Source organism: Mastigoproctus giganteus, chromosome 3 (assembly GCF_048544385.1).
Source record: "Mastigoproctus giganteus isolate SK-2022 chromosome 3, ASM4854438v1, whole genome shotgun sequence".
NCBI classification, from domain to species: domain Eukaryota; kingdom Metazoa; phylum Arthropoda; class Arachnida; order Uropygi; family Thelyphonidae; genus Mastigoproctus; species Mastigoproctus giganteus.
The window spans coordinates 29,050,267-29,066,494 of NC_143577.1; the positions used below are offsets into that span (position 1 = coordinate 29,050,267).

The 16,228-nt window shown below is 39.1% G+C and overlaps 1 protein-coding gene across 11 annotated transcripts in view; it reads left to right on the plus strand.

Moving 5' to 3' along the window:
* Nucleotides 1-16,228, plus strand: part of LOC150087831 (bromodomain-containing protein 2-like) — a 676,121-nt gene that overhangs the window by 526,060 nt on the left and 133,833 nt on the right. For all 11 annotated transcript variants that reach the window (XM_090369219.1, XM_090369215.1, XM_090369216.1 and 8 more), the window contains one exon: nt 12,678-12,815. In XM_090369219.1, the coding sequence (XP_090225345.1) occupies nt 12,678-12,815 (138 nt within the window). The remainder of the gene's footprint in view (nt 1-12,677; nt 12,816-16,228) is intronic.

Genomic DNA, 16,228 nt, shown 5'->3' on the forward strand with positions numbered 1-16,228 from the left:
GTTGCAGCAACAAACAAGAATTCTTGAAATCAGTTAAATGCAGATCTATATTACCCATCTCTCCCTAACTAGCAATTCTCCCGAACCCTTAAGATATCCTCAATAATACTGGCAAAAATCCTTGCACTACCTTTGCTCAAGTGAACACCATCTCTTCAAAATAGATTCCTTCTACCTACAAGTGTGGACCATGCTGATAAAAATCCCCACCCCCAGCATCTTATTGCACAAGGCTTTCAGCATATAATCCCTCCTATCATGTCTCGGTAGAATTGCAGATACACACATTATGACCTAACTCACAGCATTTTTTGAGCATGGTCTTGTATTTATCTAACAAATGGTCAGGTCATATTTATTTAATATTGTTCGTCCCCCACAATGATAATAATGTTCTCTTTACCCCCCATAAAATGTGATCTGTTGATAACATCAGGTTACGAGATACATGAGTCCCTGATGAGCTCCCATTTACATTTGTTTCCAAGACGAGCACTCGTTTATTCAGTGACTCGAATTCTTTTCGCAGTGCGCCAAATTCTAATTTGAGATCAGTACACTCCTTACGTGGGGTGCAAAGAAAAAGAATCGTCAGTTGAGTTAGGTTTGCCTACTAGACCAACCTTAGAATACATGCCAGAGGCTTTACAAATGACAAATCCAAGGACTCACATTGGACTCTATAGGCTGGCTAATAGAGATAGTGAAGGTCTACAAAGTCAACCTGACGCTAACACACTTTCTAGAAGCCACCATGGCAAAATGGAGGACCACCATTTAGGGTGAGAACGTCATGCATCATAACCACACTGATACCATCAGAAGAAGAATCTTCCAGGGAGATGCTCTGAGCCCACTGTGTTCTGTTTAACACTCAACCCACTGTCCATCGTGCTCAACAACAACAGCTGTTTGGATATATCCTAAAAGAAGGATATATCCGATCCATTCTTGATATAAATGGATGATATTAAACTCTATGCTGGAACTGAGAATCAACTCCAACAGCTACTCCAGATCAATGAAGAGTTAAGCACTATAATGAGGATGCAATTTGTCCTAGAAAAATGCAAGACCCATGGATTACATCAAGGACATTCAGTCAGAAAAAACTACCAGCTGAAGACTGGAGAAGAGAAGGAAGCCATGACAGAGAAACATACAAATATCTGGGAATGATGCAGGCCCACCAGTTAGAACACAAGGAGATCAAGGCTTGCCTGACTGAGAAATACCATCAGAGAATGAAAAGCCTGTTAAACTCAAAGCTGAATGGTGGGAACATGGTCACAGCCATGAACATTATGCAGTCTGAGTACTAACTTACTCTTTTGGGATCATATATTGAACCGACACCAAGCTGGAGGAGATTATGAGATTGACCAAGAGCAGCCAATGCCACCTGAAGTTGGCCATCAAGAGACTGACCATAGTCTGTAAAGAAAGAGGGAGGGGATTGACTAATCTCATTGAACAAGGAAAGAAGAACCTGCAAGATTACTTCCAGGAAAACACAGCATCAATCTACCAAGTCATCATAAAGATAGACAAATAGCACACAACACTCAAACCTCAACAAGGAGACCACACAGAAACAAGATGGGCGAAGAGGACACTCAATGGTAGCACTACAGTGACCGTTATCAAAGTTACATATGTAAGATGGCTTCCAATGCTTGGCTCATGAAAGGAAACCTCTTGCCTAAGACCAAAGGATTCGTGCTTGCCATCCAAGACCAGGTAATCAACGCCAAAAATTACAGCAAATATATTACCAAGGAGCCCAGAGTAACAGATAATGAGTCGTTGATGCCACCTGTTTCCAGAAACAATCTAGCACATCACTGCAGGATGCAGGGTGATCACCCAGACTGAGTATACACACAGACACGATCAGGTGACCAGGATAGTACATCAGAAGCTAGTGCAAAAATACCAGCTGTTCAAAGAAAGTTAACTGCATTACAAGTATAAACCTCAGGCTGTACTAGAGACCTATACTCACAGACTATACCGGGACCATGCCATAATAACAGACAAGATTATCCCTCATAACAGACCATACATAACCTTCATTGCCAATAAGGAAATGGCTACCTACCTGTTTGCCATACCAGTGTCCAACACTGGAAACCTCCAAAAAATACAAGGAAAAGAACAGGAAGTAGTAGTAGTAGTAGTAGTGGCACATGATGCAAGAAAGCAAGTGTAGGAGCTTATGCAGCATCAGCCAAAAAAAAAAAAAAAAAATCACACCATTCCCTCCAAATGCCTGTCCAGTTCCTCCTTAAATTTATTTAACCTATCAACTTCCACAACGACAGATGGAAGTTTGTTCCAGCAATTAACCACCCGCTGGCTAAAGGCAAATTTCCGCACATCTATTCTACATCTGTCCTTTCTTAATTTGAACTTATGTCCCCGTAGGTTCGTAATCTGAACAAGTGGAAGGATCCCATCAGAATTCAGCGTGCTCAACCCATTCAAGGCCTTATAGACCACAATCAGATCACCGCACAGGTGCCTATTCTCCAGCCACTGCAATTTGCAGAACTTAAGCCTCTCTTGGTAAGAGAATCCCTTCATTCCCCTCACCAATCGTGTTGCTCTTCTCTGTACACGCTCAAGCAAATCTACATCCTTCCTAAAATGAGGCCTCCAGACCTGTACGCAGTACTCAAGGCGTGGCCTGACCATTGCCTTATACAGAGGGACAATCACCTCCTTTTCCCTGCTAGCAAAATTCCTATATATCATTGACAAAACACCATGACCTGCCCTAGCAGCCTGTCTGCATTGCTCAGAAAACTTCATATCTGACTGCACAATTACTCCCAGGTCTTTTTCATTTTCTACCACCTTAAGTGTAGTACCACACAGTTGGTACGTTTCTCTGGGGTTACTTCTACCCATATGCAGTACTTTGCATTTGTCAAGGTTGAACTTCAGTTGCCACTTCTTAGCCCATCTGCCCAAATTATCTAGATCCTGTTGCAGTAGCACACTGTCATTAACAACCCTGCCAACCTTTGTGTCATCTGCAAACTTCGACATTAAGCCTGATATACCTTCATCAATATCATTAATAAATACACAAAACAACAGTGGACCCAACACCGAACCCTGTGGGACTCCACTAATAACATTAGTCCACGAAGAGGAGCACCCATTGATTACCACCCTCTGTCTTCTCCCACTTAACCATCCTTTTATCCATTGTAGCAACTTACCCTTAATACCATTCTGCTCCAATTTGTACAGTAGTCTTCCATGCGCAAGTGTCAAAAGCTTTCCTGAAATCCAAGTATATGATATCATAATTATTTTTTGCATCCAGTTCCTTTGTGACCACATCATAATAACCAATCAAATTTGTCAGACAAGACTTTCCCTTAACAAACCCATGCTGTGTTTGAATTATTGCTGCAGTCTTGTCTAGATGATCCTGCAATGCATCTTTAACCAGTGACTCCATTATTTTACCCGGAACAGAAGTTAAACTAACTGGTCTGTAATTACTCGTGTCACCCTTCGATCCACCTTTGTGAATTGGGGACACATTTGCACATCTCCAGTCCGTGGGAACCTCCCCTGAGTCCAAGGATGCTCTCATAATTATGGCTAAGGGTTTGCTTAGTTGCTTTGCCGCCTCCTTTAAAATAACTGGATAGATCCCATCCACCCCAGGTGCCTTTCTTATGTTTAACTTCAACAATTTCTCCTCCACTTTGCTCTCAGTTATTACAAAATCATTAAGCACACTGCTACAATTTGATAACCTTCTTCCATTTTCAAACTGTAATAATTCCTCACGTGTGAATGTAGATGCAAAATACTCATTCAGTTTGTTTGCTATCTGAGCAGGATCATCAACAGTCGAACCATCGATGTCAAGTGGACCAATCATATTCATCCCCTTCCTTTTAGAGTTTATATAAATAAAGAAATCCTTGCTGTTTTTCTTAGCATCTTTTGCCAAAGATTTCTCGTAATCCGCCTTCGCCTGCCGAACCTCCTTTGTGACCTGATTACAGACTAGCTTATATCTGCCACAGGCTTCTGCGTCACCTGATAATTTATATGCATCCCATGCATTTTTCTTCTCTGTCACGAGTCTCATTAGTTCATTTGATAACCATTTAGGCCTAAACCTTGAACGATATTTCTTAATCGGTATATAAAGTCTAGTAGCTTCCACGATTAATTCCTTGAATGCTTCCCACTTAGAATTTACTGTTTGTAACATCGTCAGTTGATCCCACTGTACAGAATTTAAAAACTGTCTGAGACCACTGTACTCCCCTTTACGGAAGCAAAAACCCTTTCCTTTACCCCTGACGGTAGTTACCTCTTTGAGTAAATCCCACTTCAGCACACTGTGATCACTGCCACCTAGTGGTTCCTTTATCTGCAAATTCTTAATACACGAATGATCACTGCTGATAACCAGATCAAGAGTGTTACTTTCTCTGGTTGCCTCTCGAACATGCTGCTGCAGAAAACAATCATCCAATAAATCCACAAAAGTCTGACTAGTGTGTGAGTGACCAACCCACAAGTTCCAGTCAATATCTGGGAAGTTAAAATCCCCCATTATAAGACATTCTGATTTACTGGCCCACTCTATTTCTCTGTACAATTGTTCATTGTACTCATTCAAGTCATTAGGCCTATAACACACTCCTACTCTTATTTTTCCTTTCGCAGTGCTTATCTCACACCAAACTGACTCAACAGAGCACTGTTCATCTATATTAACTGGGTGCACTTCCTTTGATTTTATGTTTTTCTTAATTAACAGCATAACACCCCCTCCCTTTCTGTCCTCTCAATCCTTTCTGTACACATTGTACTCCCCAAATTCCAGTTCTGCATTCCTTATATCTTTGTGACACCACGTCTCTGCTATCCCAACAATATCCGCCTTTGATGTCTTGACCAACACTTCAAATTCATCAAATTTATTTACTATACTTCTAGCATTGGTATACATGCAAGCATACATGCTCCTATGCCTATTCCTTGTTACCCTAACACATCCCATATACCCAACTATTCCATGATGACTGCCATCCGTCCCTGAAACCCCCAACACCCCTCGCTCCAGGTCGCTTCTTATTCTAATAGAAGTTGTGCAAGAATCACCTTCACCTATGCCTGCGGTTACTGTTAAACTATTAGTCTTTGTATCCCCCCAAACTAGCAGTTTTCTGACCCACCTAACACTGCCTCGATAGCATCAGCAAATATTCTTGCACCCTTTCTATTTAAGTGTATCCCATCCCTGTAGAAGCAATCTCTCCTGTTAACAAGTACAGTCCAGGCTGAAAAAAATTCTACCCCTTGAGCCTTGCACAATCTTTCCAGGGCCGAATTGATCGACAAGGCTCTCATCATGTACTCCCTCCTATCGTGTCTGGGCAGAATTGCAGACACTTTCAAATTCAACCCTATTTCACGGCTTTTTTTCAACAGTGACCTGTACTTGTTGAGTAATTCCGCCGGTCTCCTACTCTTAATATCATTAGTGCCAACGTGTACAACTATATCACCTTTTGTGCCCTTAAAAGATGATATCCGCTCTACAACGTCATCAACCTTTGCCCCTGGCAAACATACTCTGGTCCTGTTCCACCTATCCTGGTGGAACAGGATAGGTGGAACAGGTATACAGACCTAAGACAGGAAGTCTTAGGTCTGTATACTTCCTGGTCAAAGATATGTGGAACAAATTAATGACCAACCCAATCAACCACTGGCATGCAGTCAAAGAGCCTCCATAAGAATGGGTTACCAAATAGCAAACAAGTGGTTGGAAAGATTCTTGACAGTTCAGGTTACCAAATAGCACACAGCCAACCACAGACAGCCCATTGTCACAAAGAATGCATGTCTGCACTTGATTGTATATGGAGGCTGTGCATTTCAGAACCTTGTAGCAGGTTAGTTTTTGGAATAATTTTGAGATTTTTTTTTTTATTTAATATACTAAACTGTAGTTAATATATAGTTTGAATTCCTATAGTCATGTAGGTTAATTTATTTTTGTATTCAGCTAAGAATTTAGGAAGCTGCTTAATAATTGCGCAAAATAATCACCTGAGAGGGTATAAATTCAAATTGAGGAAAGACAGTTGTAGGATAGAATTTTGCCTTTAGCCAGTGGGTAGTTGATTGGTGGAAAAGACTTCCATCTTTTGTTGTGGAAGTTGATAGCCTAAATAAATTTAAGCATGAGCTGGACAGGTATTTGGAATGAACGGAGGGGTGAAATCGGAGCTCTTTTTTTTTTTTTTTTTTTTTTTTTTTTGGCTGATGCTGCATAAGCTTGCCTTCTTGCATTGTATGCCTCTACTAATGCTAATGCTAAAATACTATTAGAAGGCCTCTGTTATCAATATTTTGTCGGGAACTTTCATTCAGTAGCTTTGTGAACAGTTTAATTTTTATAATATTTTGGTAATATAAAATTAATTTAAATTTTGCAACCTATCTAAATTTCAAATTTTACTTTAATAATGGTTGCTACAAGATCTACTTACATTACAAAGTCCAAGGACATTGTGACTCAGATGGGCTAGTCCAAGCTATGATCCAGAAGAAGTATGTTAGCAGTGGGACTGCATAAGTGTTTATGCCTTTAAGTGTGTTCCCTCCATTCAGCTTTGCTTTGACCAGGCTTATGAGTCTCTGATGATATTTTTCAATCAGGCAGGCCTTGATTTTCTTGTGCTCTAACTGCTGGTATTTGTACTTCTCTTCCTTTGTCATGGCTTCGATCTCTTTACCAGTCTGCAGCTGTTAGTTTCATCCAACTAATTTTCCCTAATGCAATCCATTGGTCTTGCATTTGTCTAAACCAAATTCCATCCATTGATATCATTGTTGAATTCTTCAGTGATGCGGAATAATTGCTGGAGTTGCTTCTTGGTTCCTGCGTAGAACTTGATGCCATCCATGTACATCAGGTGGGATAGGATGTACAGATTTTTCCTTCCTTCTTTGAGGTTATATCCATACTTTGTGTTGTTCATCATGGTTGATAATGAGTTGAGTGCTAGACAGAACCACAGTGAGTTTAGAGCATCTCCCTGAATGATTCCTCTCCTGATGGGAATCAGTCTGGTTGTGATATTCTCAACCTTGATGGCGGTACTCCATTTCACTGTGCTAGCTTCTGGGATGTTTTTAACTATTGGATTGGCTTTGTAGATCTTCAGTGTCTCTATTAGCCAGCTATCAGGCACAGGGTCAAAGGCCTTGTGGTAATTGATGTAGGCTGTGTACAGGTTGCGGCACTTCTTATAGGCTTGCCCTCAAAGAGGTAACTACCATTAGGGGTAAAGGGAAGGGTTATTGCTTTCGTAAAGGCGACTACGATGGACTGAGACAGTATTTAAATTCTATACAGTGGGACCAACTGATGATGTTACCAACAGCAAATTCAAAATAGGAAGCATTCAAAGAACTTATCTTGGAAGCTACTAGGCTTTACATACCAACTAAAAAAACGTTGTTCACGGTTTAGGCCTAAGTGGATGTCAGATGAACTAATCAGACATATGGAAGAGAAGAAAAATGCATGGGATACAAATTAACACGTGACACAGAAGCCTATGATAGATACAAGTTGATCTGTAACCAAGTTACAAAGGAGGTTAGGCAGGCGGAGGCAGATTACGAGAAATCTTTGGCAAGGGATGCAAAGAAAAACAGCAAAGAGTTCTTTACTTATGTAAATTCTAGAAGGAAGGGGATGAATCAGATTGGTACACTTGATATCGATGGGTCAACTGTTGATAATCCTCCTCAGGTAGCTAACAAAATAAATGAATATTTTGCATCGACATTCACACATGAGGATTTATTCAGCGAGGGGAATGCCAGAGGTGTATTCAACTCTGGCAGTAAGCTAGAGAATCTTGTAATAACTGAGAGTAAAGTGGAGGAGAAATTGTTGAAGATAAATACGAGAAAGGCACCTGGGGTGGATGGGATCTATCCAGTTATATTAAAGGAGGCGGCAAAGGAAGGAAGCAAACCCTTAGCCATAATTATGAGAGCTTCCTTGGACTCAGGGGAGGTACCCATAGACTGGAGATGTGCAAATGTGACCCCAATTCACAAAGGAGGATCGAAGGGCGACACAAGTAATTATAGACCTGTTAGTTTAACTTCTGTTCCCGGAAAATTAATGGAGGCACTGGTTAAAGAAGCACTGCAGGATCATCTAGACAAGACTTCAGTTATAGCTCGGACACAGCATGGTTTTGTTAAGGGAAAGTCTTGCCTGAACAATTTGATTGGATACTATGATGCAGTCACAAAGGAACTGGATGCAGGGAATAACTTTGATATTATATACTTGGATCTTAGAAAGGCTTTTGATACTGTTGCACATGGAAGACTGCTGCACAAATTGGAGCAGTGTGGCATTGGAGGCAAATTGCTGCTATGGATAAAGGGGTGGTTGGGGGTGGGGAAACAGAGAGTGGTAATCAATGGGCACTGCTCATCGTGGACTAATATTATCAGTGGAGTCCCTCAGGGTTCAGTATTGGGTTCATTATTGTTATCTGTATTTATAAATGATATTGATGATGGTATATCAAGCTTAATGTCCAAGTTTGCAGACGATACGAAGGTTGGCAGGGTTGTCAAGGACACTACTGACACTATGCTACTGCAACAGGATCTGGAAAGGTTGAGCAGATGGGCTGAGAGGTGGCAAATGAAGTTTCTAACATTAACAAATGTAAAGTACTACATATGGGAAACAGCAACCCCAGAGCAACATATCAACTCTGTGGTACTACACTGACAGTGGTAGAGAATGAAAGGGACCTAGTGGTGGTTGTGCAGGCAGATATGAAGTTTTCTGAGCAGTGCAGATGGACTGCAAGAGTAGCTCATGGTGTATTGTCGATGAAATATAGGAATTTTTCTAGCAGGGATAAGGAGGTGATTATTCCCTTGTATAAGGCAATGGTCAGGCCACACCTAGAGTACTGTATACAGATCTGGAGGCCTCATTTCAAGAAGGATGTAGAGATGCTGGAGCAAGTACAGAGAAGGGCAACAAGATTAGTGAATGGAACAAAGGGGTGCTCTTACGAAGAAAGGCTTAAGTTTTGCAAATTACAGTGTCTGGAGACTAGGCACCAGCGAGGTGATCTGATAGAGGTGTATAAAGCCTTGAATGGTTTGAGCATGCTCAATGCTGATGGGATTCTTCCTCTTGCTCAGAATAATCACCTGAGAGGGCATAAATTCAAATTGAGGAAGGACAGATGTAGGATAGACGTGAGGAAATTTGCCTTTAGCCAGCGGGTGCTTGGTTGGTGGAACAGACTTCCATCCCTTGTCGTGGAAGTTGATAGCCTAAATAAGTTTAAGGCTCAGCTGGACAGGTATTTCGAACGAACAGAGGGGTGAAGTGGAAGTGGTTATTTTTTATTTATTTATTTTATTTATTTATTTATTTATTTATTTATTTTTTTTTTTGGCTGATGCTGCATATGCTTGCTTTCTTGCATCAAATGCCTCTACTAATGCTAATGCTAATAACTATGGTTAATTGCTCCTTGCAATTCCTTATTATTATTATTATTATTGCTGCTGCTATTTTTTATAATTTGCATGGTACAAGAAAGTGTTAAGTAATTATTCCATGTCAGTTTGGCATTGCCACTTATTCCACAGTTTGGCATTGCCATTTATTTCGAAAGATATGGCTTCAAATCTTGTTGGGGATTGCAGGAAATTTTGAAGGCTACCTCAGGTAGCTACACGGGGATATCATTATCCATTCTCAGTGAGAAGGAATATGCTTTCCTACCCATGACTTATTCCAGCCTGTACAGTATAGAGATCAGCCCATGAACATGTACTTACACAAAAATAATATGAAATAAAGATCTTGTACCATGTGAACTAGTACACTGTGACCAAAAGTAGTCTACCTAGGAACTTAAAGCAACTGCCCAATCATGTGATTAATATTTGTACAATCTAACTTGCCACTTGACATAAACACTGCGAAAGCAAAAATAAGAGTAGGAGTGTGTTATAGGCCTAATGACTCGAATGAGTACAATGAACAGGTGTACAGAGAAATAGAGTGGGCTAGTAAATCAGAATGTCTTATAATGGAGGATTTTAACTTCCCAGATATTGACTGGAACTTTTGGGATGGTCACTCTCACACTTGTAAGACTTTTTTGGATTTATTGGATGATTGTTTTCCGCAGCAGCATGTTCGAGAGGCAACCAGAGAGGGTAATACTCTTGATCTGGTTATCAGCAGTGATCATTCATGTATTAAGAATTTGCAGATAAAGGAACCACTAGGTGGCAGTGATCACAATGTACTGATGTGGGATTTACTTAAAGATATAATTACCATCAGGGGTAAAGGAAAGGGGTTTTGCTTCCATAAAGGTGAGTACAGTGGTCTCAGACAGTTTTTAAATTCTGTACAGTGGGATCAACTGATGATGTTACCAACAGTAAATTCTAAGTGGGAAGCATTTAAGGAATTAATCATTGATGCTACTAAACGTTTCATACCTATTAAGAAATATTGTCCAAGGTTTAGGCCTAAATGGTTATCAAATGAACTAATGAGACTCGTGACAGAGAAGAAAAATGCATGAGATGCGTATAAATTATCAACCGACTCAGAACCTATGACGGATATAAGCTAGTCTGTAATCAGGTCACAAAGGAGGTTAGGCAGATTACGAGAAATCTTTGGCAAAAGATGCTAAGAAAAACAGCAAGGATTTCTTTACTTATATAAACTCTAAAAGGAAGGGGATGAATCTGATTGGTCAACTTGATATCGATGGTTCCACTGTTGATGATCCTGCTCAGATAGCAAACATACTGAATGAGTATTTTTGCATCTACATTCACACATGAGGAGTTATTAAGGTTTGAAAATGGCAGAAGGTTATCAAATTGTAGCAGGGTGCTTAATGATTTTGTAATAACTGAGAGCAAAGCGGAGGAGAAATTGTTGGAGTTAAACATAAGAAAGTAACCTTGGGTGGATGGGATTTTTCCAGTTATATTAAAGGAGGCGGCAAAGCAACTAAGCAAAACCTTAGCCATAATTATGAGAGCATCCTTGGACTCAGGAGAGGTCTCCACGGACTGGAGATGTGCAAATGTATTCCCAATTCACAAAGGGGGATTGAAGGGTGACACGAATAATTACAGCCTGGTTAGTTTAACTTCTGTTCCAGGTAAAATAATAGAGTCACCGGTTAAAGATGCATTGCAGGATCATCTAGACAAGACTGCAGCAATAATTCAGACACAGCATGGGTTTGTTAAGGGAAAGTCTTGTCTGACAAATTTGATAGGATATTATGATGTGGTTACAAAGGAACTGGATGCAAAAAATTATTCTGATATTATATATTTGGATTTCAGAAAAGCTTTTGACACTTTTGCCCATGGAAGTCTATTGTACAAATTGGAGCAGAATGGTATTAAGGGTAAGTTGCTACAATGGATAAAAGTATAGTTAAGTGGGAGAAGACAGAGGGTGGTAATCAATGAGTGCTGCTCTTCGTGGACTAGTGTTATTAGTGGAGTCCCACAGGGTTCGGTGTTGCATCCACTGTTGTTTTGTATATTTATCAATGATATTGATGAAAGTATAATAGGCTTAGTGTCGAAGTTTGCAGATGATACAAAGGTTGGCAGGGTTGTTAATGACAGTAATGGCAGTGTGCTACTGCAACGGGATCTAGATAATTTGGGCAGATAGTCTAAGAAGTGGCAGCTGAAGTTTAACCTTTTCAAATGCAAAGTACTGCATATGGGTAGAAGTCACCCCAGAGAAATGTACCAACTGTGTGGTACTACACTTAAGGTGGTAGAAAATGAAAAAGACCTGGGAGTAATTGTGCAGTCAGATATGAAGTTTTCTGAGCAATGCAGACAGGCTTCCAGGGCAGGTCATGGGATTTCGTCAATGATATATAGGAATTTTGCTAGCAGGGAAAAGGAGTTGATTGTCCCTCTGTATAAGGCAATGGTCAGGCCACACCTTGAGTACTGCGTACAGGTCTGGAGGCCTCATTTTAGGAAGGATGCAGATTTGCTTGAGCATGTACAGAGAAGGGCAACAAGATTGGTGAGGGGAATGAAAGGATCCTCTTACCAAGAGAGGCTTAAGTTCTGCAAATTGCAGTGGCTGGAGACTAGGCACCAGCGCGGTGATCTGATTGAGGTGTATAAGGCCTTGAATGGGTTGAGCACGCTGAATTCTAATGGGATCCTTCCACTTGTTCAGATTACGAACCTAAGGGGGCATAAATTCAAATTAAGAAAAGACAGATGTAGAATAGATGTGCAGAAATTTGCCTTTAGCCAGCGGGTGGTTAATTGCTGGAACAAACTTCCATCTGTCGTTGTGGAAGTTGATAGGTTAAATAAATTTTAAGGAGTAGTAACTGGACAGGCATATGGAGAGAATGGTGTGATTTTTTTTTTTTTTTTTGGCTGATGCTGCATAAGCTCATACACTTGCTTTCTTGTATCACATGCCACTACTACTACTTTATAATTTTCGAATATTTTAGAACTATTTTAGAATATTAAATTAGTGAATTATTTTAGAGTTAATATAACTTTTATTTTTTGTATATATATATACATATTAGCTCCCACATCAGTTCCATCTTCCAGACCTCCTGTTGTAGCAAGTCACAACTTACCGCAGCAGCCATCTAGGCCGTCTGCAACAGCTACAGCTGCCCCAGTGAAAAAAAACATTGTTACATCACAACCAAGGCCTCCCGGTAGGTTAATTTTTATCATTGTGTTATATCAAAATTTTGTGAAATTAGGTATTACTTAATACATTAAACTCTTTAAAATCTAGCACTCTTGGGGATTGGGAATTTCCATGTTTCAGAGGTGAACCTAGTAATTGGGCTGTTTTGGAGGAGCATATTTTAAATATTAACACTAAAAACTGAACTTATTTACGTCTGTAAGTATTTATATTGACAAAAATATAGTATTAGTGTTTAAACAAAAAGTGTTCAAGTATGGAGACATTCATCTGAAAAAAAGACATCAAGCTTCTTGAGAGAGTCCAAAGATGAGAGAGTCTTCTTGAGAGAGTCTCAACTCAAATGGTAAGATCAGCAGGACAACCATATGAGGAAAGACTCTAATTATGTGGGCTACAGTTGTTATTGTTTGGTTTTTTTAGGAGCATTAGCAACTAAGGCCATATTGCTCCAGGAATATGCGGTGGTCATTCCCTGACTTTCCGCATCCTCCATATTTGGTGGTGATGGTCTCGAACCCCTGTCTAATGAAGAAGCGTGTGAATTTGCACTGCTGCTCCTTCCTACCTGGCTACGGAGGTGCCATATGGGCTATAGGGCTTGTCATCCAGGCACCTCAGAGGTGAGCTGAAGTGTATAAGGCTCTGAGAGGGGTTAGTAAATTGAATTAAGACAGAATTTTCACTATTATAGAGAATTCCTGACCTCACGGGCATAAAATAAAATTACAGGGCTTCCACCGTAGTTTTAATTTATGTTTAAACTAAGAGGTTTAGACTAGATTCTAGGAAGTTTTTTTTCTTGGCCAGCGAGTCATTGATTGATGGAACACATTGCCTTCACAGGTACTTGAGGCTGATAGTTTGAATAAATTCAAAGATCAACTGGATAGGTCCCTATGTGAGGAGGGAAGCAAATAATTTGTATTTTCTTATCTATTCTTTTTTTTTTTTTTTTTTTTTTGTCTAGTGTAGCAAAAAACTCTGGCTTCCTTGCATTGTATGACTATTAGTACATGTAAATAACAGTTCAGTTTGTTAAATGAGAACAAAAATTTGAACTATTAAGTAAGTCTGTGTATTGAAGAGATTAACCATAGATTTAATAAAGCATACATTTTTCCAGTTGTACCCAAACTTTCTATCTCTGTGCGCTCAGCTGCTCTTAAAGTGATGTCAAACTGGTGTCACCAGTTCACACAAGCACTGTATGACTATCCACATAGCCGTAATTTGCAAGAGCAGTTCACACTAAGGTACAAACTTTACTGAATAAGGAATAGCACTAAAAGAAAGAAATTCAAAGTCATAATGTAACCAAAGCTATATGGCCTCAGATAAATTATAAATTACTTCCAGGAGTATATTATTCTTTAATCTGTTTTTGCAGCCCACAGGATTTAAATTGTATAGATAGTGCAATAGTCTTAATTCTCACAGCAGAATAAACTTGCCTTTGTAAAAAGTTGCCCTGGAATTATACTACATTCAAACAGATGGCCTCACCAAAAAGTTTAAAGTTTCTGTTTTAAAGATGAGACCCTGCTGTGATGGCCTCTTTCAGGACTAAGTGGCTCCATCCTCAGATAGAAGATGGTATCTAACAGCAACTCCCAAAAACAAAATGGACACTTTAGCTATATTACAGCTTTGAAAACTCAGATTTCATATACCGCATGGAAACTCACATAGAACAACTTTACACTATTTTGTCTTCATCTTGTCACTAGAGATCACTTGCTACTCAATGAGGGACCAGTTAGTCTGGAAACAGTGTCATAACAGTCAACCTTTCAATGAAGCCATCTGTTTGAAAGTAGTGCAATACCAGGGAAAACTCATTGCAGTTTAAATCCTGCTGGTTGCAAAAACAGATGAAAGAACAAAATAATTTTGTAGACATCATATAAAGAGAGAAATGTCACTCCCCCCCCACCCCACCACCACCTGTATAGTTTCTTAAAGACAATTGCAATTGTTGTTACAAGTGCCGGATTGCTTTTGTTAATATTACCACATACATTTTAAAATGTTGATTTTTTTTTGAAACCTGAAATGTGTCAGATTTTAAGAGATTCCCCAATTGAAGTTCCAGATTTTAAGATTTACTGTATTACAGTCAAGTAAGGATCATTTACATTACAAAATTAATAAAAATAATATTATTTTTACTAGAAAATTGTGTAGGGATTGCATGGTGTATATCTTTAATAATAAAACAACCAAGCCTTTTACAAAAGAAAAGCTGAATATAGACTGATACCTGCTTTCAAGTGACAACAGCATGTCGTGTTCATCATCAGTATTACAGTCTGAAAAATCTCTCTGTTTATTATAAATAAATTGTGGAGAACCATTGAATAGTATTGCAAAGTGAAACATGGAATATGTATTCAAAACTTCAAGAGGAAATTGCCAAAGAACATCATTTCCATTGCCAATAAACCTGCTATATTAACTACACATTTTGAGGAAAACCTTTTTTTAGATTAAACTTGAAATGAAGCCAATAGTGTCCTTATTATACCAGGAAATGAACAACCAAGCTCCACTGGCAAACAAAAGAAGTTATCAGGGTACAATGACTTCACTTAGCTAATCACAGAAAAGTTCAATTTCTTCAAGCGCAATGGAAATGCAGAATTTTGTTTTGGAAACGTCAATAAGATATCTTTGATATCTTATGTATGATACGGGCATTCTTTTTGAAAATAAGAGGAGAGAGTCAGCAGTAATTGAGAGAAATTATTATTATTATTATTAGTATTAGTATTAGTAACGGCCGCATGGTGCAAGAAAGCCTATGGCTTATGCTGCACCAGCCAAAAAAAAAAATCCCAACAAAACAGTGATAAAAACAAAAAAAAAAAAAAATAAATAAATAAAATAATTAAATAAATAATAATAATTAATAAATAAAAAAAAAAAAATAAAAAAAAAAAAAAGGAAATTAAACCTATCATCCTATGCACTTCCCTTACCCGAAAGTACTATCCAGATGACCTTTGAATTTCTCCAAACTGTCGGCTTCTACCACCCATGAAGGCAACTTATTCCAGTAATTTATAACTCGCTGGCTAAAATAAAACTTCCTGCAGTCCAATCTAAACATTCCCCCCGTAACTTGAATTTATATCCCCTAGTTCTAGCATCTAAACATTCCCCCCGTAACTTGAATTTATATCCCCTAGTTCTAGCTCCTTATATCCCCTAGTTCCTTATAATCTTGAAAATTTTTTCCTCATTCATTTTACTGATGCCTCTCAGAGCCTTAAACACCACAATCAAATCTCCTCTAAACGTGTCTAGTTTCCTAACTCTGCAACCCACATATTCGAAGTCTTTCTTCATAAGGACGCCCTTTTGCCGACCTCACCAGGCGAGTTACCCTTCTTTGCACCCTTTCAAGAAGCTCGA